The 27,475-nt window shown below is 37.4% G+C and overlaps 1 protein-coding gene across 1 annotated transcript in view; it reads right to left on the bottom strand.

Annotated features, from left to right (window-relative positions):
• The window catches only part of EYS (eyes shut homolog), a 579,093-nt gene that overhangs the window by 481,450 nt on the left and 70,168 nt on the right, over nt 1-27,475 (bottom strand). The window contains exon 10 of the mRNA XM_061347833.1: nt 17,417-17,538. Coding sequence (XP_061203817.1) covers nt 17,417-17,538 — 122 coding nt within the window. The remainder of the gene's footprint in view (nt 1-17,416; nt 17,539-27,475) is intronic.

The following is a 27,475-nucleotide window of genomic DNA, read 5'->3' as shown; positions in this document are numbered from 1 at the left end:
AATTCCCCAAGTTATATATGAAGGTTATCACAGTCATGAAAATTTTCAAATGCGGATTAGTAAGTCAGCACACAAAGCAGTGTAAAGAGAAAGATCTGTCTAAATCTGTGTTCAGTGCATAAAATGATTTTCTGAGTAGCAGTGTCCATTTCTTGAACTACTGCAGACCCCCATATAGACTATACATGTATTCTGGCGTGTGAAGCTGCTCTTAAACAAGTAACATCATCTATTAAATAAATGTGTTTTATACTTCTTTCTGTTCTTGACAAAATGCAAACGGGAAAGGACACACATTCTTTTTTATCTTACTACCTGTTGTCATTAACATCAAAAGCCACATTGCTTGCCTATGTGTCCTTTATCCCACACTGGAAAAACAACAACAATCAGTGCAATAACAACAAGGTAACTCAAGACTCCATTCAGCAATCTGAGGGAAATTACTTACTTTGCATCTTTTTTAACATGCAGCACTTCTCTAAATATTGCATCTCCCAGAGAGCAAAACATTCATATGTGAAAACACGGCATTAGTAAATCAATACTATAGTGAACAGGAAGTAAAGACCTCACTTGGAGTATTGTGTACAGTTCTGGTGTCCTCAACATAAAAAGGACATGGATACGTTGGAACAAGTCCAGAGGAGGGCCACGAGAATGATCAGGGGACTGGAGCACCTCCTGTATGAAGATAGGCTGAGAAAGTTGGGGCTGTTCAGCCTGGAGAAAAGAAGGCTGCGTGGAGACCTCATAGCAGTCTTCCAGTATCTGAAGGGGGCCTATAGGGACGCTGGGGAGGGAATCTTCATTAGGGACTGTAGTGACAGGACAAGGGGTAATGGGTTAAAACTTAAACAGGGGAAGTTTAGATTGGATATAAGGAGGAAATTCTTTCCTGTAAGGGTGGTGAGGCAATGGAATAGGTTGTCCAGAGAGCTTGTGAATGCTTCATCCCTGGCGGTGTTCAAGGTCGGGTTGGACTAGGCCTTGGGTAATATGGTTTAGTGTGAGGTATCCCTGCCCATGGCAGGGGGGTTGGAACTTGGTGATCTTAAGGTCCTTTCCAACCCTAACTATTCTATGATTCTAACATTAAATGGTATTCAGAGACCACAGGCTGAGAAATGGAGTGCACAGAATCATCGCAGAATGGGTTGGGTTGAAAGGGAGCTTAAAGCCCATCCACTTCCAGCCCCCCGCCATGGGCAAGTATACCTTCCACTGGAGCAGGTTGCTCCAGGCCCTGTCCAACCCAGCCTTGAACACTGCCAGGGATGGGGCAGCCACAGCTTCCCTGGGCACCGTGTGCCAGCGCCTCAGCACCCTCACAAGGAAGAGCTTCTTCTGTAACTCTTCTGGGAAAACACAGGCTTTAGGGCAACCAGAAGCAGCAACTGGAATAGTGTGAGGTGTCCCTGCCCATGGCAGGGGGGTTGGAACTGGATGATCTTAAGGTTCTTTCCAACCCTAACTGTTCTGTGATTCTATGATTCTGTGAATCTACCTCCAGGATCTTGGATGGTATGGATTTGTTTTGGTAGAGAAAAGAGAAGTATTATTTCATTCTTTCAAGAATCAGAGGGAATCAGCTGTTATACAATGTCCAAGAAGCTGATGTTACATAAAGTTAATTTGTTAACTGGTTTACTCAACATCTGAGCTCTATCTGGAAGACTCCTGAACAAAAGGCTTCCATCTCCCTAGTTGCCTGTTTTCTTGTGCTCCTCTATCTTAATTTAATACCAGTCCTTAATGACAAATCTGGTAGTGGGTTTACTGTTGCACCTATGGAAACTGGCACCTGGTACTATTTCCCCTTGAAAATCTCTTCCTCTCTGCTAGATTTCAATGCAAAGGTCCTACTTGATATGAAAATAAGCACAATATCGTTTTTCAGTTTGTATTGCTCTGATACTCTCTGAGAGTTACAGGTAACTCTTGCTATGTTTTAGTACACTCGTTTTGAGACAAGTCCTCTTTGAGTTCAAAAATCTGACAGAAAGATGAATCCTCCATTGAAGAAAATAAAAGCAATCATGTACAAGCAGTTAACAGCCCCTGCAGGAAAGATGTTTGTTAATTGTTTAGCAATGCAACAGTAGTTCTGTCAACTGGCCTCAAAGCTCTTCACCTACCATACAGAGATGGCACTGATTATGGAGAAGAAAAATGAACCCTTTGTGCTAACAAATCTGCTCCAGGCAGAGTAAAGGAGATCTTTCCTGCTCTGTTCCTTGCACCACAGGCAACAACAGAAGACCAAGTAAAGGTAATTACAACTGCTAATCTTTATTAGCAATAATTAGTACAGCAACATGAACTGGTAGATAGCATGCTGCAACTCTGAATTTTTTTGAAGAACGAGCAATATGAATCTAACCCTGAAGATAGATCACTTTGACATTTAGAAAATATATAAGAAAAATAACTAAACTTAATACACACCAATTCAAAAGTTTATGCAAACGACCTCCACATAATGATGACAAAGAAGCATTTCTCTCCCTCCTTTTTCTGATCATTTTTGAATTCTGAAAACACATTTGTCATTTAAGAAGATAACTTTATCAGCATCTTTCCCCAATGTTCTATGCCCATATTTTAAGCTACTTTCAGGATTGTCACTTGACCTTTACTTACACTAGCAGTAGTCAATTATATCAAAGTTTATCCGGTGAATCACTTAGCATGTGAACAACTCTCACAATGCTAATTTGAATTTTTTAACAAATATAAATATATAAGTAAATATAAATTGGAACATTATAAACTCAGATTTTCAAAGGAGCCAGTACAAAACAAAACTTTTGGAAAGGCTACAGAGTGTGTTTTCATCAATATTGACAGTTTAGAAAATATTTTAGAAAAAGTTTAAGAAGCAAGGATGCCTCTGGGCTTAAATTTGTTATTAGAGTAATAGAAAGAAAACAAAAAATGTTTTGTGCAAATTGATCTTCATTAATGATTTAATATACTAAATTATAATCTGTTACAAGTCATTGGAAGATATAAGATTGTAACTTCCAACAAATAACTGAAGCTGTAGCATTTCATCTTGACACAAATAAGTTTACCAAAGTTTACCTAACACAGGCCTTGCTTAAGTTTGCCTAGGAAGAATTATTTCATTAAGCCTATGAAATATTTTTAAAGAAGTGACACAACTTCCAAGCATATAAACAATAGGAAAAGGTCAAAAATAAGCATTTTTAAGTTCAGCTCAGTAAGTAATGACTCAATGTTATTAAAAAAAAAAAACAAAAACCAACAAACAACAACCAAAAAAATCAACCAACCAAAAAAAAACCCTGAAACAAACCAGTCTCATAGAATCAGCTAAGCTAGGTTGTAAAAAGACCTTTAAGATCATCAAGTCAAACTGTTACCCCATGATTGACAAGTTCACCACTAAACCATGTCACCAAGGGCCTCATGTATGTGTTTTCTGAACATTTCCGGGGACAGTGATTCCACCACTTCCCTGGGAAGCTTGTGTATATATGTGTGTGTGTATGCTGCTCAAATACTGCAGTCACAAGATGAGGTAGGTATTTCCCTACTACAGACTGTTACGAAACAAAATTCAATTTGGCATGTCTTTGCAACCAGCATTTCAAAAATAGCTTTGTCCTTAGAAAGATTATTGTTCTGATTAAAAGTTATAAAAGCCAACAACAAAAAAATATTTTCAATTGGTCACTTATGGTTTTATCTACTTTGATACTCTAATATAAAGAATCAAAATTTGACTATGGCTGTCTTACTGGGTTACTTCAATAGACCAAACCTATGAAAATTTTGTGACTGCCCCTTCCCAACAGGGAATGAATAAGCCTAAGAGACATACATAGCAACACTTATGGATGCTCACAGAGGGATGTGACTTTCAAATTTGTGCTCCTTTTTTCTCTATTTGTGACCTTCAAAAGATAAAGTCCTCCTATTATAACTGTGATGATTTTTTTTACACATCCAAAGTGGCTTTCGATGGAAGCAAATATGATAATTATAGATCCTGCATTATGCAGTCTGTTTGCTATTGCTGAAGAGGGAGCACTGCTTTATAGAGAACGCCTAACAGTGTATCTGTAATAGCAGTCTAAATAAACTTCCCTATAATACTTCTATTTAAGAGAACACAACAGTTTAAATCCCAGACATACTTAGAAAGACAATTAACTAAAATTCCATTACCCATAGAAAATAGTGGTGGGGAAAACTATGTTGATTTTCTAATTACGTATTTTATACAGTTTGCAATGCTAGAAGCATTCCATGTGGTTTGTATATTTGTACATATATTTCATATATAAGCAAACATTTCAAAGATGCATCTGCTTCATCTGAATAACTCATACTTTTTGAAATGTTTTCTAAACATAAAATTCTACTCTTTCTCAAAACCAATTTTGTAGTTGCTAGCACAATCTTTTAAAAAGTACATATTTTTAAAAAGTCTTCTATTAATATTCTTTTAATATTCTTTTAATATTATTTTAACATGTCTTAAATGGAAGACCAAAACAAAACAGAACTCTATTTTTATTCCATTAGTTATAGGTCACACTCTGCCAGTTTCACAAATACTAGATTTTACACTATTCTGTTAATAGTCTTGCAGAATTCTTCTTCATATGTTATCTTCATCACCCCAGTAACCTAACAATGGTAATATAATCTACTCATCTAAGGTATGTGAGCACCACTGATAAGATAGATAGTATTTCACTGCTGAACTGCTTGACATAACTAAAATGTATTCACCTACACTACAACTAAATATGTAGACAGGATTAATTTTCTCCCTGTCATCTCCCAAAACGGAGAAAATACTGCCTGAGAAGTTGTCTTGCTGGTTTTCTTAGGCAAATTGTGACTGCTATTGTTTGCTTCAAAAGAAAATGCCTCAAACTGAAGATGAAACCTTGCTTTTGTTTTGGCTGGAAGGTTATTTCAGTGCGAAATACACACAGGTAACATTTTGGCATTAAAACTGAGAAAATTAATTTACAAAAATTTTGACCCTTAACCACTTTAGAATTGCTTTAAGAGGCTAGGTAAAACCTATGAAACCGATGAAATCTGTTTAAACAAGTGAAACGTAGGTTTTGTTAATGATTTTTTAAATCAAGTGAAAAAAAAATACAGATTTTATAGTAAAGAGAATGTCCCGTCCTTTTATGTGGAACTGTTTATTACTCATTCTCCATCGTTTAACTGGATATAATGTCAGCAGCAATGCCCATAATCCTTTCTAAATTTTGTTCCTTTGTGCATCTATTAGACACTGCTGATGCATGAAATATCTAATCTGCAGCTAACAATGACAGATGGTTTTCCCATTCATTTCTAATGAGCCATTTTTAAAGTGTCAGCTCCATTTTTTGTTGGTTTGTTTGTTTGTTTAAACCTCCTATTTTACTAAGATTTCCAGAATTTAAGAAGTGAATATGCTTTTAGGGAACTATTAAATGATGGGAAAAAAACCCAAGCAAAATGAAGTCTATTATGAATCATCAGCAACAGAAGCATTGTAAGAGGTTTGGATTAGAAATTATGACTTGGTGAAGTCTGTCTTGAAAACCTTTTCAGCCATTCTTCTCTTCATTGCCTATCTTATTTTTATCCATTGTAGTTTTAATTCTTACACACACAGCCCCTGCAAAAAATACTTAGTGGTGGCAGCATTTTTGTTATTGCCCAGAACAGTAGCTACATAAGACACACCGCTGAATTCCAATTTTAATATAATTGTTATATAACATGATGGGAACTTCCGTCAGATTTTCACAGGCAGAAAAATACCAAATATTAGAAGTTACATGCTCACTTTGAGGTAACCAAAATAGGTTATGGCAAAATAAATAAATAAAAAATAAATAAATCAAACAATGCTACATGTTGTCATTTGCATTGAAGGCAATAGGGCATGTTTTGTTCTATTTTTATTTATTAGACCAAGTCTCATCATGGTCACCAGCTTCCTCTCTCTCTCACACTTCTCCTTAAGATTTATTCACTCTTTCATTCAGCACTTCACCTCATATACCTGCCTTCTAATGCACCACCATCTTATCTTCAAACCCCAGCAAGAATATTTGCAGATGATCCCAACAGTTTTTCCAAACTTCTGCTTCCTTCACCTCAATACATTTACCAAATTCTGAATTAATTTGTTGAACAGTTCCGTTTTTGAGATGCAACTCCACACAGTTTTCTAACCCACTTTTAGCAAACTCCTGCAGAGTCAATTCTTCCATCTCTGAAAAAATACTTTACTAGTGCTATTTTTAATCTTTCTTCACCCTTAGATGCAAATTAATTTTGTATCTTTTACGTACACCAGAGTACCGAATTCACCTGTTCATACACACTTCATACCGCTTAGTGTGCGCTTGCACAGTTTTAAAACTGGTCCTTGCAGATTTCTCCTTTGGCTCTCACTCCTATTACCTTTCCAATTGTATGTGTCCACTTCTCTGTACATTTTCTCTTCAAGTGACCTTAAAGTCAGGGAGCTTAGTTTTGAGGAAATATAAGAGATACCTAAGGCTTTTCCTCAGAAAGGAAAGGGTACTCAGTTTGCTCATTCTCCACATCCCATCACTGCAGGAATAAGAATTGATATGATTCACTATTTCTCTATCAAATCCATTACAAATTATGCCAAATGAAGTGGAAGTTTACATTCATGGGTTTCTTTCTGCATTCTCACTTCAGCCACCAAAGGAGAAATTAAATGCAACAGAAGCACAGCTCAATCTTATTTTCTTTTCTAACCTTTTTTTTTTATATTTGTCTTAAATGTTTCCATGCAAATATCATGACCAGAAACTGCTGCATTAATATCACGAGGGACCTGCTGGAGAGAGTCCAGCGCAGGGCAACTAAGATGATTAAGGGAGTGGAGCATCTCCCTTATGAGGAAAGACTGAGGGAGCTGGGTCTCTACAGTTTGGAGAAGAGGAGATTGAGGGGTGACCTTATTAGTGTATATAAATATATAAAGGGGGAGTGTCACGAGGATGGAGCCAGGCTCTTCTCAGTGGCAAACAATGAAAGGACAAGGGGTAATGGATACAAATTGGAGCACAAGAGGTTCCACTTAAACCTGAGAAGAAACTTCTTCTCAGTGAGGGTGACGGAACACTGGAACAGGCTGCCCAGGGAGGTTGTGGAATCTCCTTCTTTGGAGACATTCAAGACCCGCCTGGACACGTTCCTGTGTAACCTTATCTAGGTGTTCCTGCTCCGGCAGGGGGATTGGACTAGATGATCTTTTGAGGTCCCTTCCAATCTCTAACCTACTGTGATCACCAATTTTATGTACATAGTCCACTATTATTATTACTCCTAACTATAATAATTATATGGATAATAAATATCTTAGGTTTTGGGCACATATGAAACTTGCTATTTAAAAATGTCAGAATCCCAAAATATATACCCAAACTGAAAAACTGAAAATATAAAACTGTATGCATTTTATATACATTAAACATAGGAGTAGACCAAAGCTAAAAGAGATTTGAAGTGCAGAGTAACTGGTGCATATGTTCATGTACACTTTTCCTCAATTATACTGTCAATGTCACCTACTTAGACCCAAACTTTGAGGGATCTATACATATAGACACACACAAAAAATCTGATGGCTAAAGAAATAAATAGAAAGGCAAAGCATCACTGAGGTTGGAAGGGACCTCGGGAGATCATCTAGTTCAACGTTCCTGCTCACAGCAGCTCAACTACAGCAGGCTGCCCAGGACTTTGTCCATTTGTGTTTTGGCTGTCTCCAAAGAGGAGACTCCACAATCTTTCTGAGCAACTGTTCCAGGGTTCAATCACCCTAACAGTAAAAAAAAAAAAAAAAAAAAAAAAATTAAAAAAATTAAATTTAAATGGACTTCCATGTATTTCAGTTTGTGCCTGTTGCCTCTTGTTCTTTGACTGGGCACCTCTGAGAAGAGTCTGGCTGTCTTTACCTGTGCCTTCTCCCTGTCTCACTGCCCCCTTCCCCAGTATTAGACTCTTTGATCTTGCTCAACCTTCCCTTCTCCAGGCTAAATAGTCCCAGCTCTTTATGCCTTTTTTATTTTGTGGGTACATCACCACTGACTGACCATCTGGTCTTTGTGCCTGTCAATGCAGTCAGTTTTATCTATGATAATAGTGTCTAAAGTCAAGATAAACAGCACCCACAGCTCTCCTATTATCTGTCAGGCCAGTCATCTCATTGAATGCTATTATTAGGCGTAATTTTCATAAACCTATGCTCTGCATCACCATCTTTTCCATCACATGTGTGGAAATCGTTTCAAGGATTATTTGCTCCATCACCTTCCCAGGCATGAGAGTGTTTCACAGATTCTCCTTCTTGCCTTTCATGAAGATATCAGCAATATTTTCTATTTCCACCCTTCTTTTTTCTGCACTTCTCCATCCCATTCTCTGACATATTTTCTTTCAGTTTCTGTCTTTCCTCCAATCCTCATGAACCTCTTACAGTCACCAAGACCTTTTAAAGATAATCAAAAGTGGCCTTGCAAGTTCCCTCAGGACTCATGATACATCCTATCAAGATCCTGCAGCAGGGAGTCTTCTAGTACACTCGCTCCTTGTCTCAGTGCTGCCTCATGGCTCAGGTTCAGCTGAACCAGCTGGAAAGAGCTTCTGGTCCCTTTGCTACCAGATGCTGAATCAACTCTGTAGTTGCAGAGGTTCCTGCAGGTAGGACAGGAGCCCTCATTGTGCTGTTCATATCACAGTCTTCCAGCCTTCATCATCCCTGGAGTCTCCACTTACAAGCTTCCTAAGCACAGCTATTTGCTGGTCCTCTTTCACTACGGTTAAGAGTTTAGGTTCTTGTATCTACAGAGTCTTGGAGAATATAATACTGTTATCATCTCTCAAGCTGCACAGTCTGATTACTGTCTCCTGCAGCTCATTTACTCAGTGGCACTGATCCTTCTCCATCACACAAGTACTTCCTGCAGGCAAGGACACTATGACCTCTAGTCCTAGGCTCAGCAAGTACCCCTAGACTGGTCTGCTGGTCTGCAGCACCATGCCTGCAGAACTGCCTTCCCCCTGAGGACCTCAATCCAGTTTGAGGTCTCTAATATGCTAAGGTAGCTGCTGCTCTGGCTGCTAAGGAGTAGTGTCCTGTAGCACCTCATCTAAATACACAGTGTCCTCAACAGTTTCTGGCCCCCTTCTACCCTAGTGCCTGTGTTGGCTGTGCTCTAGGCTTGGCAGTTACATACTCTTTCCAGCATTTGCTGAAAGGATGCTGGACTGTCCCTAATGAGAAGTCAGCTGGAAATAAACAGCTCAAAGTTTCCATCAATCAAGATCAATCAAGAAAAGTTGACAACAAAGCTTGTGGGAAACTGCTACAGCTTGCTAGCAGTCACTGCCTTCTGTAGCTACCCCTTCACAGGAGCAGCAGGCACCCTGAAGCTCCTCAAAGAGTTCACAGCAGTCCTCTGATAACCCCAGAAACAGTTCCCAGAAAATCAGCCCAGACACTGATGTGCCAACTGCTTTATCGGTTAGCTGTCTCTGTTAGCTGTACTTATATACTTAACATTATTTACACTGGAAGTGTTTAACTGCCTACAGCACTGATAAATTTGAATAACTTTTGTATCACATTTCAGGCACTCTCAAACTATGCCTAGGGTACCTCATTCTTTCAGAAACTGTTTTGTACTCCCTCCATTTAACCTGTGAGTTGATCAGATGATTATTTTCATGTCTTTTTGTGTGTCTGTAATGGAAAGATATTCTAAAACATTTATTTAAAATATGCCACACAATGAGTGAATATACCAGAAGAATCTATTCTACTGGTCAGGAAGGAAAACTTGGTGATCTGTTTGGGGTGGAGGAGGTATTTTCCAGGTACCTACTGTGCATTCTTTTAAATTTATGTTTCATTGGTATTTTGAACAAAAATGCCATAGTACTTTCAGAAAACTGTTGAATAAAGTCCAAAATATGCCCTAGGGGTGCAGAATGTCAGCAACTTTTAAGTAAATGCTACTGAGAAGGCACAGCACTATTTTGTTGTTTGCCTCAGGCAACAAAAACCCTAAAGCTGAATTCACACACTGCAGTATAACAAGCAGCATTCTACACATTTCTGGTTCTTAGCAGTATTACCAGAGACAAAATTATAAAACACTTGTTATCTTTAGAGGGAATACTTGCTTTCACAAATTTCTTTAGATAATTCATTAGTAAATCTCCTGACTATCCATATGAATCTTTTAAAGATAATTTTCAGTAAGAGGTGAATACATGATAGTAAGGTGAAAAAAAACCCAACAAGTCAGGACTAAAGATAAGTCAGAAGTACAACCAATAAATGTTTCAGGAAAGACCTCTGCAGCAAGAGAAAGAGCTGGCAAAAGAACCCTGAAGAAATGCCAGCTAAGAAGCCAGATGCTTGCAAAAAAAATGTTCCAGAGTTTGGCATCTGGGACCATTAAATGCCAAGCTGATCCCCATCTGCGGGAAAAGCTGTTTATTGCTTCTGGGGGAGAAAAAGCAAGAAAGAGTATAGAAGTAGTTTAAAGTGGTTTAAAGGAGTGCCAGTAAAAATAGAAGGCAAACTGAACTCAACATTTAAATTATAATCATATCACAATTTTCTTTTGAATTCCATGATAGTTTAAAAGCCATTCATTTAGAAGTAAACGTATCTTAAAAATATACTGCATAAATATGCATGCTTTTATTCGTGGATCTTTCAGATATTCACCCATCCCTAATTTCCAAATCACCAGCTTATTAAACTTAGTAAAGAACAATTCTTGCATCATTCAGAGAAAACAGAGAGGCTGACTTTAATTCTGCTTTCTTAAAGCACAGACAAACTGTGCAAATCCTCGCCAGATGTGGGAAAAATAGAGCAAAACTATATGTTTCTTTTCTGTAACAGAGCAGCAGGATGGCCAGGAGATCCCCTGGATAAGGAGCTGCTGATGAAAATTCAAATGAAAAAAGAGGTGGAAGCAAGGACAGGTGGCCTGGGAAGAGTACAGGGATGTTGTCCGGGAAGCTGGGGACCAGGTTAGGAAAGCTAAGGCCCAGTTACAATTATACTTGGCTAGGGATGTTAAGGATAGCAGGAAGGGATTCTATAGATATGTAGTGAATAAAAAAACAGATTGGGGACAACGTAGGCCCCCTCTGGAAGCTATCGGGAGAACTGGGTACCCTGGATTTGGAGAAGGGTGAGGTTCTGAATTATTTCTTTGCTTCGGTCTTCACTAACAAAGGCTCTGACCACACCACCCAAGTCTTGGAAGGCAGACACAGGGATTGTGAGAATGAAGACCTTGGGCTCACTGTAGGAGAGGAACTGGTTCAAGACCATCTTAAAAATCTGAATGTGCACAAGTCCATGGGTCCTGACGAAATCCATCCGCGGGTCCTGAAGGAGCTGGCAAATGAAGTTGCTAAGCCATTGGCCATCATATTTGAGAAATCATGGCAGTCAGGTGAAGCTCCCGACAACTGGAAAAAGGTAAATAAACCCCCCATTTTTAAGAAGGGGAAAATGGATGACCCGGGGAATTACAGACCAGTAAGTCTCACCTCTGTGCCTGTCAAAATCTTGGAGCAGATTCTCCTGGAAGGCATGCTAAGGCACATGAAAATCAACAAGGTGCTTGGTGACAGCCAGCACGGCTTCACCAAGGGGAAATCCTGCCTAACCTATTTGGTGGCCTTCTATGATGGGGCTACAGAACTGATGGACAGGGGTAGAGCAGTTGATGTCATCTACCTGGACTTGTGCAAAGCGTTCAACACTGTCCCACACAACATCCTTGTCTCTAAATTGGAGAGACATTAATTTGATAGGTGGACCACTCGGTGGATAAAGAACTGGCTGGCTGGAAGCATGCAAAGAGTTGTGGTCAATGGCTCAATGTCCTTCTGGAGACCAGTAACAAGTGGTGTCCCTCAGGGACTGGTGTTGGGACCGGTCTTGTTCAACGTCTTTATGGGTGACATGGACAGTGGGACTGAGTGCCCCCTCAGCAAGTTTGCCGATGACACCAAGCTGTGTGGTTCGGTTGGTATGCTAGAGGGAAGGAATGCCATCCAGAAGGACCTTGACATGCTTGTAAGGTGGGCTGATGCCAACCTTAAGAAATTTAACCATGCCAAGTGCAAGGTCCTACACATGGGTTCGAGTAATCCCAGGCACAACTACAGCTTGGGCAAAGAAGAGATTCGGAGCAGCCCTGCGGAGAACGACTTGGGGGTTCTGGTAATGAGGAAATGAACATGAGGTGGTTTCAGTATGCACTCGCAGCCCAGAAAGCCAACCGTATCCTGGGCTGCATCAAAAGGAGTGTGACCAGCAGGTCAAAGGAGGTGATCCTGCCCCTCTACTCTGCCTCATGAGACCTCACTTGAAGTGTTGTGTGCAGTTCTGGTGTCCTCAACATCAAAAGGACATGGATCTGTTGGAACAAGTCCAGAGGAGGGCCATGAGGATGATCAGGGGACTGGAGCACCTCCCGTATGAAGATCGGCTGAGAAAGCTGGGGCTGTTCAGCCTGGAGAAGAGCAGGCTGCTTGGAGACCTCATAGCAGCCTTCCAGTACCTGAAGGGGGCCTATAGGGATGCTGGGGAGGGACTCTTCATTAGGGGCTGTAGTGATAGGACAATGGGTAATGGGTTTAAACTTAGGGGAAGTTTAGATTGGATATAAGGAAGAAGTTCTTTCCTGTAAGGGTGGTGAGGCACTGGATTGGGTTGCCCAGGGAAGCCGTGAATGCTCCATCCCTGGCAGTGTTCAAGGCCAGGTTGGATGAAACCTTGGGTGTCATGGTTTAGTGTGAGGTGTCCCTGCCCATGGCAGGAGGCCTGGAACTTGATGATCTTAAGGTCCTTTCCAACCCTAAGTATTCTATGATTCTATGATTCTATCCATAATTAAGGATTATGGTATGCCTAACACTGAATACATTGTAATGGCATAAGACTAGTCCTTTTTCAAGAGCTCAGCACAGGTAGATGACAGTTATACTAATGAAAACTATTTTTTATTCTAAAAAGAAGACATGGTTTCAAATGCTAAGAAGCAAAGAGGGGAGTTACAGGGCAAGGCGTATTTGGGAACTGACTGTGAAAGTAACAGGAAAGAGATAAAATAAGTCCAACTCTGGTTGACAGTATAGTTACCCAAATTGTCAGCTAGCATAAATTATTATCTAAGACAAAGAAAGGTGATTGGGGCATATTTACTAATTGAAGGAGCATTGCTAAGGAAGACTAGCACAGTCTGAAATGACTCAAATGGCCTACTCTAAACACAATTCAGAGTCTAAATGAGATAGGAAAACCAGGGCCTCTTACAGGACAGGATAATCAACGAAGAATTTAAATAAAGAGCATTTAAACAGACAACATTTTTGCACATTATCAGTAATTTCTCACAAGTGCTTAAGGAACTTAAGCCTCATATTTAAAGGTGACATTGGCATTTACCAACTTTTTTCATTTGTCTTTGCAAAAGTTATTGTGAAAGAGGTGTTTCAGAGTCACCTCTGAAAAGAAAAAGCTAGTTCCTAGAATTAGAGTCATATTAAAAGATTAGAAAACCAGCTACAATTTTTTACTGAGTACCCTTGTGTAAACAGTCAAAATGTTAAACAAAAATCAGATCTGTATCTTATGTAGCCAAAGAAAAGGACCACTGCACCCGAAAACCAGATGCTTAGAAGCAGGCTAAAGGAACTGTACGTAATATTTGTTCCAGAAGTAAGCATGCTAAAATAGCATAACTAGAAAAAAAGAGTGTTTCATAATACTGTAACACCACTTACAGAATTTTGTAACACAACTAGGCTTAAATATGTAAATATTACCTGTAATTGAGAAAAGGCAAATGGAGACCTGTTATATAGCTGCACAAGGTGTAAGAAAACATGCCAGAAGCAAAATTTAAACGATAAGAATGCCCAGGCCGGAAAGACGTCTGTCTCTGCAACAGTAAGCAAGTGAAACAAGAAGGGGATCCCTTTTTTTTATTCAAAAAGTAACATCTCAAGGGCATATAAGATCACGGTTTTCTTTTAGAGAGGAAGCATGAAGCATAAAACATTGATGACCAGTGAGGAATGTTAGGGAAGGAAGACAGGCCATTGTGGTTCCTGCTTCTGTCTGAAGAACTCTTGGACTCGCTACCTTGACCTCAGCAGTTAAGAGCCATCAACAGTCACAGCTAGCAGTGCTAACTAAACAGCATCAGTTCCACAGCACTGCAAGATTATATAAACATGATAAATATACATATATAAATAGAAATAATGTTATTTTTAAAGTTAATAATGGTAAAGATTAATGGTGTTATACATGTGCTAATGATGAACAGCAATTAAGAATTAACCCCTGGCAATGTGTAGTATTAATGCGTATTATCAGTCCAGTAGTGTAATTCTGAAGTTTGGAAGTTGCATAGTTTGACAGTCTTTTTAAATATTCCCATCAGAGAGATCATCCATTTCCTGATACATTTGTCTACATATTAATTTACAACAAACTTATATTTAACTAAGTTACAATGAAAAGAATGTATATAGTAAAGTCAGTGAGTCGAGATTTTGGATAGAGCTGTGGTGCTAAGGACCATTAACTGACAGACACAGTCAGCATGATTCCCAGTTGGTGAATCAAGATACTGTAAGAATAACTACTCTCTAATTATTTTTTACTTTTTTAAAAAGGAAAATGCTAGAAAAGAACCATTAAAGAGGAAAAAAGGATAAACTACAGGTATAAAAATAGAACTAGACTTCAGTTTCCACAGAGATTGCAAAACATTATCTTATTCAGCCACTGACAAAGGATAACTTTTCTTAAGTAAACACTAAACCTGTTATAAAGACTACAAGATCAAGAGATGGAATAACAAAATATACTTCAGAAAGTACAATTTTCTGATTAGTATAGAGAAATTCATTGATATGTTATAAAAAGAAAAGCAGCAACAACACATCATCTCCACAAATACTGACAAAATGGCAAACAACATGAATCTGTGGGATTCAATGTAAATACACAGGAAGAATTGAGTACTTTGGAAAGACACTTGGTTAATTCTCCAGATTTTAATGTCATAATGATTACAGCCAAATCCAAAACTATTCTATACCATTAGAATCACTGGTTCATCTATAAAACTATGTTGCTATTATTTTGCAAGAAGATTTGAAGAGATTTTTCACTTAAAGTTTCCCTATGAGCTGATAAGAGCAAAGGAGACAAAAGAGCTTTAATTAGGGCTTGATATTATTAGGGCAAAAGTACTCAAAAGTATCAGGAGAGATGATACAATAGGATAGAGAAGAAATAGGGAGTTTAGCATAATAGATGCTGTAAATGTTCAGAGAAATAGTTTGAGAGATTATGCTGTCGTGAGAATTCAAGTGAAGTTCAAGGGATACTGGAAGTATATGCATGAAACTATTCTGAATTACTGATTTTGCTATCAGCTAGTGCTTGTCCAACACAATACCTAGGCACAGCTCAAGAATGCAAATGATCTTTTTCTATCAAGCAGTTAAAATCCAGTTATCCTGTTTCAAAGACTTAATTTTAAAGATATGGCTGGATATCCCCAGGATCAGGTACATGTCAGTGCCACCGCTTAGCTACCATGAGATGAACACTTGCTTTTGCCATTATAAAGAGAAAAGTGTTAAATAAATGTAAGGGAAATCACACTTTTTTTACATTAATTGTGAAAAAAAGCAGAATGCCTTTTAATATCTGAGAGTACAAACTAGGACAACTCTAATGATTGAAATTAAATTGCTTTAGATTATACAACAAAACTATGAATATAGACTCATTTTCCATATTGTTGCCAAGTCTTAGACTTGTGGTGTTTGCAGTTCAAACCTATTCACTTGTAAACATTTTCTGTAACAGTTCAGTATTTTCCAAAGCCAGAAAAAGTACTTTATGAGCAACTTTTTTCCTCATCAAACAATAGGAAGTCCTTGGATTTGCTCATACATAGTTGGCCTAGGTATGAATAAAGACAGCAGAAGCTGTGTTACCTTCTGCAATATATATAACTCTCCAGAGACTGAAAAAAAATAGGTATAATATAATGGCAGGTAATTATACGTTTGTAAAATATTCTTGCACACGAAACTGTTCTTGAGGGTGGTGAAGCTGTACATTTGCGTATATAATCCACTTTATCATGTAAGAATTCAACCAGTTTATCGCACATAAACAGTACACAACTATGAAATTATTTTTTGTTAGTCGAATACAAAAAACCCTACAAACTTCACAAAAATAATTACAAACAAAAAAAGTATGTCCCAACCCAGTTAACTCTCCCCCCCCCCCAGGAAAAATCAACTTAAAACGTTTTAAAATATTTTCTCAGCCTCAATAGGCTTCATCTTCTCTTATTGGACTGAAAAATTTCTGAAGATATTTTGCCAAAATAGGACAGATACCGATGCAGTCCTAGGATGAATCAAAGTATTTCAGTTAAAGCCTGAATGCAGAATAATGCAAAACTATACATTTTATATGCATTATTTAACTTAGCTGAATTTATGTTTGGCTATCTGTGGAATCATGTCTGCAGCTGTGGTAGGTTTTCTTTCTGACTATTATCTATATTACCAGGAATATAATCATGACACAACAACTAGACTCTGTACTGTGTACAGTTATTACACTGTGTTCTTTGTGCAGCTATATCGGTATCTATTACTGGTTTACATTCTGATACAGGACTGATTTAGCTAGTCCTGACACCTAAACCTAGGTAAATCCTGGATACAAATAACAGAAGCTGATTGCTAGATGGTTTATGGAATCCTTAGCTTCGTAAGCATAAAAAAAAAGAATTACTTTTAAACCATAAATGCATGCATAAAATAAAGACTGGGGTTTAAGTTATGAATACTATGTCAAATTCTCATGCTTTCTCTCAGTGTGCCTGTAAATTTCAAATTTCTATTTTTCTATATTTTAAACCACAAGGTGGCAGCAATGATACAATCTCATCTCCTAAGTGTACAACCCTCCACTCCCACTGCCTTTAAAGTATCTCCTGTGCTTACAGGACATACATGATAGAAAAAGATCCTATATATTATTTGACAAATTAAAGCTCCAGGTTAGATTACTTGCTAAGTGTTTTGAATGGATGCATTTTTTTTTACTTCTCCATCTACAATTAATTATGTCTGCTGACTTCAAATAAACATAAAATAAAGCAGTTTATCTATGACATAAGTTGTTTGCTCATTTGTGTAATAACATTCCATTCCCAAGCTGAGCAATAAAATTAAAACTGGATACATAAGTCTGTCATTCCTGGAACATAATCATACAGAGAGAAGATGTAACACTTACCGATAGCTGTTGAAAAGATCCATGCAGGTGCCATTGTTTTTACAAGGATCTGAATTACATTCATTTGATTCATTTTCACAGAATGTTCCTTCCCATCCAGGTGTACAAACACATTGGTATCTCTGTAATGTAGTAGAGTAAAATAAATAATCTGGGTTTTGGTTTTTTTTATATAATTTTAGTATAAATACAACAGGTATTAGTGTTGATTGACGTGCATTTTTGTCTCCTGACAGGCACTTCACCATTTCAAAACTTGAAAATTTCATAAATATATCAATAGTTTGACCTACAACTAAGATAATGTAGGCATATAACACTACTTTTACCTACCTTTTTTAATAACCAATTTGTGTACCTGCAAATCCTTTACTATCTCTGCCTTCCTTCCCCAAGGTTTTTCTAATAAGATACCATCTCTTATATACAAATATTTTGCTTAGATATTACACAGACATGCCTAAGTTACAGGTATTTCTAACCATCTGAGTTGTTAAGGTTCAGAATGCAGTCCAAATAGAACTCAGTATAAAATAATTTGCTATGGAAATTCTCAGGATTATATAACTATCCAACTTGTTTAACACCCTTAATATGAAATTGTGCATCAGTATCCTAATTAAGCAGTACTAAACAACTCATGGCATAAAAAATACTGTCTCCTACATAGTGTATTAGATATTATACAGGATATCAAATCAGATAGCATAAATGCAAATCTTCTAGTTCTATGGTGATAGTATTGCATACACTAATGATCAGGTGCTGAGTGTTAAATTTCTGACTGATTAAACTGCATAAAACTGCAAAGGGGTGTTTCACATAGTCTCAAAAAAACCCATAAAGTATATTTTTGCTGCCTATGTTCTACCAAAAAAAAAAAAAAAGAAAAAAGAAGAAAAAGAAAAAAAGAGAAAGGTGAACATCTGCTGAACTGATTACTAACTAGAGAGGCCCAGCAATGCAAACACTTCCATTCAGCAGAAGGCTTCTTTTGTGACATGCTTGTTTCTAACAAAGTTTTTTTCTGTTAAAAGTCAGGAAACACTTTAAATAGCAAGCATGTCTGATGTGAATTATTTCATTGCTGGCTAAACATTGCAACAGCCTTCAGGGTAGATTTTAAAGCCTATTAAAATCCATGTATACTGGAAGGCATTAATAGACAGCAAAAAAGTTACTCTTTTTAAAAGCTGAGTACATCAATGAACTGCCATAGCATGATGATCAAATGTGAAATGCATCAGCATTGTGGCATCTACAGGTATTTGCAGTCTGCAAATCATATTGTTGCATTTCAGCTGTTTTATTACCGAATATGCACTTTGGAAACAGAGACCATTGTGTTTCAAGGAGATATGGGCCATGAACTTCTACATAAACAGCAAAATTATTTCATAATATAGCTTAAAAATATAAGTTAAGAATCAGAACTCTAAAGAAAATGCATATTGGGCAATTGTCCCAGAACTTTCTATCGTGATTCTCTAACTCTGCTGTATTTTATTGGAACGAAGATAACAAAATAAAAAAGAAAGAGAAGTTAATAATTTAAGGTCCAGGTCAGCTTGATTGTGCTGAAGTGTCAGATATTGTGGAAGAGCTCCACTGATTCCAGTACTTGAATTAAAATTATTTACATGTATATTCTACTACAGCTGATCAAATTTATCACCAGCCCGTTTGTACATGATGTATTTGCGATTTGTACTTTCCCAACTGCACTCGATTTGTTTTGTGCTCATGTTGACTAACAGAGTTGCTGTGCTTTTTTGGGACACACATATTCTTTCTGTGACATGAATTTTCTGAACCCACTGAGATAAACTTTGTATGTCAGAAAATAAAATTGAAGGGTATCTGTCTGAGTTAAGATAGACCATTTTAACAAAGAAAAATAACAGAAAAATAACTGCATAAAAGTAGGTTGGGCACTCAAGACAGGATCAGTATATACTGATGGGTTAACTACATATTCTAGTCAAAAAAAGAAAGTAATATTTTATCCTTTGTGGTTTACACAGGCAAGGTTATTCCATGCAACTAACTACATCTTGTGACCTGTAGACTCCATCTGTTAAAGAAAGAAAATAGAAAATCTTTATTGATAGTTTACTGTTACTGCTCCATACTCCTGAATTCAGGTTCAAGAACTGCAAAATATCTTCATGAAGAGAGAAGAAAATTGGCAGCGTAAGTCCAAGAATTAGGAAATATCTGAAGTGATAGTAAATAAAAGATTAATAAAGGAGACAGATTTTGTTAAAATATTTTGTGTTTGTTTAAATATAATACTGAAAGACAAACATGGAAAGAGAAAATCATTTTCTGGGAAATTTGCCAAGGACAGAAAAGAGAAAACACATTTGAAACAAATCCCATTACTAGGCCACATGTAACTGTTTTCTATTATTACATCACAGATACACCCAAACTACTTATTAAATACATCATTTTTCTTTTTATTTTTTTCCCCAAGATTTTCTGAATTCTCTGTGTATTTATCAGTGTCATGAAAACAAGTGTTAAAATGGGGAAAAAAAGATGGTACAAAGGCCAAAATGGGGACGACTAATTCATACCCACACATAACTCTTAGACACCTCTTAAAAACTGTTCTAATGGCAGGTTAGGTTTCCACATAAAGCAGGAACGTGCAATAATGACTTACTTCCAAAAAAACTCTCATAGAAATGGGTTATAAAATTAGATGCTAAAGAAGGCTGTCAACAGTTTTGTTTAGAAAGCAGCAGTATTTTTTCTGGTCTCACTAAAACCATCTATCAATCAGCTGCTGAAATTTTATGATTTGCAGATTTCTCATGACATGAGCAAGCACAAAACATTACTTATGTATATGTATATCATGCCTAGAAAAAAAAAAGTGTCATTTCATCTCCATGTAGATTTACAGCGCCTGAAGGTGCCATGTTTCAATAAATGACATATAAGTGTAGGTAGATAAAAAAGGTGTTAATAGCTGTAAGACTTTGCAGAGAAGGACTTTGAGGTCCTGATGGACACCAAATTGGACATAAGGCAAAAACACACCCTTGCAGCAAAAAAGGGTGCAATATCCCAGGCTGCATTAGAAGGGCTGCCAACAGGTTGAGTAAGGTGATTGCGCCTCTCTACTCAGCCTTGGAGAGGCCGCACCTGTAGTCCTGTGTCAATTCTAGGCTACCCAGTATAACACAGAGATGGAGATACTGGAAGGAGTCCAGTGAAGGGCCAACAACATCTCTCAGATGAAGGAAGGCTGAGAGACTGTCCTCTGTGGGACAGTCAGTCAAGGCAGAGTATACTCCAAACAATGTAAAATGACAGGAAGCCAGGTAGTGGCAAGTATGCAGTGAATAAAGCTAGGGACTGGAGGACTAGGATTTGACACCTAGGGTCGTGTTTTAAGCCCAGCCGGTAACTCAGAACCACACAGCTGCTCGCTCACTCTTCCCCATTCTTCCTACACCTGCTACTGGAGGGATGGAGAAGAGAATCGAAAGAATGCAACTCCCACTGCCTGAGATAAGAACAGTCCAGTAACTAAGGTATAAGAGATAAGAACAGTCCAGTAACTAAGGTATAACACAAAACCAGTACTGCTGTCACCAATAATAATAATGATAAGCAAAATAACAAGGGAAGAGAATACAACTGCTCACCACCCACCAACTGATACCCAGCCCAATCCGAGCAATGATCTAACCCTTCTGGGTAACTGCCCCCAGTTTATATAGTGGGCACGATGTGCTGTGATATGGAATACCTCTTTAGTTAGTTTGAGTCAGGTGTCCTGTCTCTGCTTCCTCCCGGCTTCCTCTCCTCTCTCCTTCCCATCCTGAGCATAAGACTCAGAAAGTCCTTGGTCAGACTAAACATTTGAGAAGTAACTAAAAACATCGGTGTTATCAGCACTGTTCCCAGGCTGAAAGTCAAAACTACAGCACTGCACCAGCTACTAAGAAGGAGAAAAATGACTGCTACTGCTGAACCCAGGACACCTAGTCATGTACTTCCTTCCATTTATTTATGGTAATTATATATTACTATTAATTGTAGACAGATTAAAATAAATGGTAGCTTTGAGTTCCTCCAAATCATTTTTTGCTTGTCCTCTAAAGAACATAATAGATAACATCATAGTCGTTCCTTGTACATATCTTTCCCTTTTACAATATACAGCGCAGTATATATAAGAAGAGTGGGCTTCACCAGCTATACATGGGGTTAAAAATGGATTCTTTTTAAATCTCCTGTATACATAGCTAGCACTTTATATGCACACTAGCTTGTCTTTATTCAATTAACTCTGTGTGTGTGGTAAGAAAGTGTTATTTAAGAGAATTTGCATATTTTCCCCTCTCTAACACTGTAAATGAAGAATTAATCATTTCCTTAAGCCCTAGTCAATGTTACTTTACCGGAAAATGGCAACTGAGCATCTGGCAAGTAGAAACTACAACCTTTTTGTTCACCACACACAACAAGGATCTGAATTATGAGCACAGTAAATCTTCAAGCCTGTACTTCTCACGTGTAGGTTCAGTAGAATTTCTACCATACAGATATGTACTCCAGGTACTTTTCCATATCCTGAGCAGAATCTGAATGGAAGTAACTTCATTTCTGAAGATACTATAAAATTAGGTCATTTGGAGGTGGGATTACAGTTTTTAAATTACAGGAAAGACAGCAAGATATCCTGCTTGGAAATAGAAACACACAAATGGAAATTTAGAAATCTCCCTTTATTCTGTGTTCTAAGTTCTTCTGCCAGACTGTTTTTCTTGTGGTGCAACTCTTTTTCCATTAAGGCCAAACAGCATAAGCATATCATAGCACCACTCATCACTGGACATAATGCAAGATTTGACTTTGAGATTTTTTTCCCCTGGAAAATTATGGCTTCTCTGCCTTTACAGGAAACTTTACATCACAAACTTCATTTTGCTAGTGCTAACAGCAGTTCATTTAACCTTGTGAAATAAATGTGAACATAAAAATGTAAGCATCTGTGAAATCGTATTTGCAATTGCTCTAAACCATACTGAGTTCCTAACATTATTTATGCAGCCTTTTATGTTAATTTGAGGGTCTTTTCCGAGTTGCTACTTTAAAACTTCACTTTTAAGTTATTGATTTAACCATTTACAGAACATACGTATTCACTAGCACTAGATTATGCCCATTTTTCAAAATGACAATGTTTTCATTATGCAAGTCTCTTTGCATTTATATCCCAAATGAGCATGCATCCTAAATAAGCAAGCTTATTAAAACAGAACAAAACAACCCAACCAAAAAGAGGATACCTTTTCATTTTCAGCTAGTTTAACCCTTACTTTAACTTTACTAAAGAAAGACAAAATTGGGTGATATGGTTTAGAGCGAGGTGTCCCTGCCCATGGCAGGGGGGTTGGAACTTGATGATCTTAAGGTCCTTTCCAACCCTAACTATTCTATAATTGATTCTATGATTCTGTGCAATGAAGTCCCAGCAACTACGCTACCTTTCAGTCTTCTTGTAATTAATAATTTACCTGATCTTTACGAGATGTAGGAACAGTAAATGTATCAACACTATTGTTCAACAAGTGAAAGAAAATTTGCTTCTGAGGTATGAACAAAATCTGTGATAGGCCCAGTTTTTCCTAGTCTGAAAGACATACATGGCTTGCTCTAATATTTGTTAATAAATCTGTAAGAGATAGTCATACTGCCTAACCCTAACTCATGGCAAATAAACACTGCCATGATTTCGCCAACATGACTATGAATAATGAATTTTAATTGTAGGAACAATTGTGACATGAAAGACTAAAGTGAAAAATAACAAAAAAAACCCATCAATTCTGATATGTATAAAAATGAGAATAGAAAGTCTGATTTCTAAACAGTGCTTTTGATAAAACCAGTGGTTTTGATAAAAACACTATTTAAAAATCACCAAAATCTGTTACTAAGCTTATTATTAGAGTCATTAGGTGCCATATTCTTCTGTTTTAATTTATTATTATTTTTTCTAATTTACTCTTGCTATGTAAGTTACAAATCCATTGTGATTTTTGCACTAAGCACTAAAAAAAAGTGAACTACTAGGAAATAACTTCATATGAAGCATTAGCTATCTACAGAAATCGAGATAACACTATGGACTTTCAAAGGCTTAACCACTCTATTTTTATTTATACATCCTTCCCTAAATAGTTTGATGTCAGAAATGCTGACCAGTACATTTATTTGTCCTTCCAAACCTACTTTTATTCTTTTGCACTCAAAGTTTTTATAAATTATGTATTGTCTGATATCAAGAATAAAACAGTTTCTTTTAATTTTAAGCAGGCTTAAAGGAGAAACAAAGAACATTTTTAATTTCCTTCTCTCTCCAACGTTTTAAATAATGAATTAGTTAAATTAGCAAGAAAAAGCATACTTAAAATGCCTGATATGGGCAAAGTTTGATGAGCTGTAATGAGTTTTGCTTTATACTGGAATATTTCTATATCTGTGTACATTAGATGCATTTACTAAATATGTGCAAAAGTAGAAATTTGAGCTTATTTCAGTAGCACTCCACTAGTAAAAACAAGATTACATTTTCATTCAGTGCAGGAATCAGCTTAAAATATGGCTGGTATCTAGACATGATGAATATTTACAGCCCTGACTGCACAGTACTGTAATTCGTGGCCTCAAGGAAAATTATCTTGAATAGGACTAGTAGTTATTCGCACTGCATGTTTTTGTACAAAATAATTTCTTAAAATGGTAGCTTTGCTAATAGATTCATAATCATTACTGCTTTTGATATTGATAATTTTAAAGTAACCCATCTGTAAATATACAATACCTTGCTAAAATTTTAGTGCTCCTAAATTAAATCAAGACTAATTCTAGCAACAGGATTCTCCTCTAATTGTTTTAGATTTCATGTTCGCATTGAAAATAAATGCTGGACTATGCCTTTAGAATTTAATCAATTATTTCCACCACTACTGAAATATGACAATTCTCATAGTCCAATGGCAATCATGTTCAGGTTTATTTTCTTCATGGTGATTCATCTGTAACATGCTGAAGCATACAGTCATACAACATGGCTTTTACTCATATTGATGCAGGTTTTCCATTTGAGCACAGCCAATATTAAATATTATGTATTAGGTTTGCAGAAAGAAGAAAAATAGTAACAAAACCATGCCTCTGTGATCTTACATTTTTCTATTTGTTTTAAAATGTTATTCTAGGGGAGACACTAGACATGAATATGAATATTAGAAGGCCATTAAATGTATTTAAGAATAATCATTAAACAACTGCGGCAGTCAAAGTGTTTAAAAATTGTTGCTGCAAATTAGGAAAATCGAAGTATTTCTGGAGAAAAGCTAAGTTTTGAATTTTTTTTTACTGTTTTTAGAAATGTAATTTTAAGTATGTGCCTAATCTAACCAGACTAGAAGTAATTTCATTACAACAAACCAAAGTCGGTTTGATATCTCTGATATAATTCATAATCAGCGATAGATTATTTTCATCTCTATTTCTTGACCTCTGACACTTATTCTATTTATACCTTTCTTTCCTTCCTCTCCTAAAGAGTTTACTGCAAAATGTGTCAATCAATTCACCTTTAACATGACAGGTACTGAGTAGCACAGGAAAACTAATGAAAAACAACAGCCTTAAGATGTTTGTACAAAGAAAACTAAATAACTTGTCCAGCTAGTGACAGACATTTGAATAATAGCCTTTGATCAGTGTACCTAGTTTTTCGCTTAGCTCAATAGTGAAAGGTCATAAACACATTCCTGTTGAGCAGAAATACTGAAAGGAACTTGACACACCTAAAACCTTGTCTGGAGCTTTCACTTTGCCCCTAGACCTCAGGCAACAGAGCGATGGGAGCTAACGGCAATATTCCAAAGGGATAGTCTTGGATACTGAGAGACAGAAAGAACACTTTGCTTCTGAATTTCAATCCTGATATTGTTACTAGTAGCTTTTTTAACTAAGTATGAAAAAGCAGTAGAACAACTACTGTTTTCCATAAAACAAAGCTGTCTGGTACCTTAACATAGCAGCTGATTAAGGATATAACCATTACTCCTTCAGTACACTTCAAATACCACGAAGTGTCACTTTTGCCAACCACAGGCTCAAAAGTGGGAGAAAGCTAAAGAAACAGACTGTTCTGAAAATACTTCAACCCAAATATCCTTAAAAGCCCCCAGACATTCATAGAAGTATTTGATGTCAATTTTCCTCTTTTGAACTTTCACTCATCCCTACTTTATAGAGTATTTCAGTATAATAAATCACATTACAAATTAATGTGCTACTTCTATCATACCTAATACAAACAGGTGAGTTTTGAAAGTGCCAAACTTGTGCCCTGTGCTAAGAACAGTTGGCATAAAACCAGTCAGCTACACAACTAACAGACAAGGATCAAGAAAGAAAAATGATACTGTAGCAAACAAATTTTATGTAAACTAGTCCATGTATGAATATGCATTCTTGAAAATATTTTATTTAACCCAATACAAAATTACTATGGACTAGAATAACAGGGTTTCAAAATCCATCTAGTAGCGGTCATAGGCTGACACAGCCTCTAAACTGAACAAAGGAAACTGGTTTCATACAGGAACTAGGAGACTATGAAGAACAAATTATAATCATGGGAGAAAGCAGGAGTGGGGAGACCATGACCTGACCTAACAACATAAAGAAGCAAAACTTTAGGAAAAAAAAAAAAGAAAAGAAAAACCCAGATTTTTTTGTGACAAAATGAGATCAAATCAACCACAATTAACCATAACCTTGTTCATTAACATTAGACTTTTATGATATTAAGTTTATGCCATTGTCTCCAAAACTAAAATGCATGGCATTTTAGTTGCTTACTGCCTGGTTATGGGGTAACTGTACATTGCACAGTGGCTCAGGATTAGGTAACCTGTAGAGAACCTTCCAGAGAGATAAGCAGGGAGCATCCATGCAGCAGCAGCCAGTCACCACTGGGTATTTCCCCTCTGCTCCTGTGGCTGACAGAAGCTGTGGTCACAGACGGAGAAAGCTGGCAGAGATGCTGTGGGAGGCAGTGGAGTGCTTTGGGGCTCTAATGGAGATGCGGAAGTGACCTGCCCCCATGCTGGGAGTGCTTCCCCCACTCACCCCTCCTCCTCCTGCACCATATTGCCTTTCTCCATCCACAGGGCAGGGATGCTGTGTAAGGAACTCTTACCCTGACCCACCAGGCTGCTCTCCCAGGCTGTCCCATTTTCCCTGCCATGGGCAGGGAGGCCTGTCACTTGTTAATATTAAATACATACCTGGGACTAAAAGTGCTGTCATATCCAAACCCAGTTAGTTCTCACTGTCAGTTTGGTTTTAAACAGCATTATTTGGCTCAAAGTCTGTAAGTGATGAAGGCAGATGTCAGCAGCAGCTCAGGCTGATGTCTAGCACCCCTCAGCTGATGTGCAGTAGTTATCCACAGGGTGTTTTCAAATAAATTGGATGGTGCTACTGTCAGACTATGAGCATGCAAATGAAGACACAAAGCACAGAGAATAATCCAGTAGGAAATCATGTAGTTGTAAGAAACACAAGCAAAGCATGCATTGGGAGTTAGGTATTTGAAAGAATGAGAGCATGGATCCACATTCACTTAGGGCTCAAATTGCAGCTCTTGGGACTTAACAGTGCTGGTTTCCACTGCTGTGTCATTGTTCTTTGCCTTTTCAGTTAGATCAGCATGAACAGTTTCAAAAGTTTAAATTCCAGTGGAAACTCCCCCATTTACCTCATACTTCTAGATAAACACCAACATCCAGGCAGCACTGTGCATGCCTTTAAGAGAAAGTTCAGCATTCTTATTGAACAGTTTTGTCATTTTGACCAGGGCCACAGACCCTGGAAGGCCAGTGGATGACTGGAGCTGGACAGATTGGGTCCACAAAAGTGAATCTCATTGTTCCTAGATTCTGAGTCACTAAATGTAATGCAATTGTCTAGACTTTATCCCAGGTCAGAAAGTAACACTGTAGCACAGAT

Source organism: Neopsephotus bourkii, unplaced genomic scaffold, assembly GCF_033783945.1.
Source record: "Neopsephotus bourkii isolate Nb327-2 ecotype Australia unplaced genomic scaffold, CSIRO-AGI_Nbou_v1 NB_330, whole genome shotgun sequence".
Lineage (NCBI taxonomy): Eukaryota > Metazoa > Chordata > Aves > Psittaciformes > Psittacidae > Neopsephotus > Neopsephotus bourkii.
The sequence above is the reverse complement of the archived record's forward strand: the minus strand, read 5'-3'. Positions and strand labels throughout refer to the sequence as shown.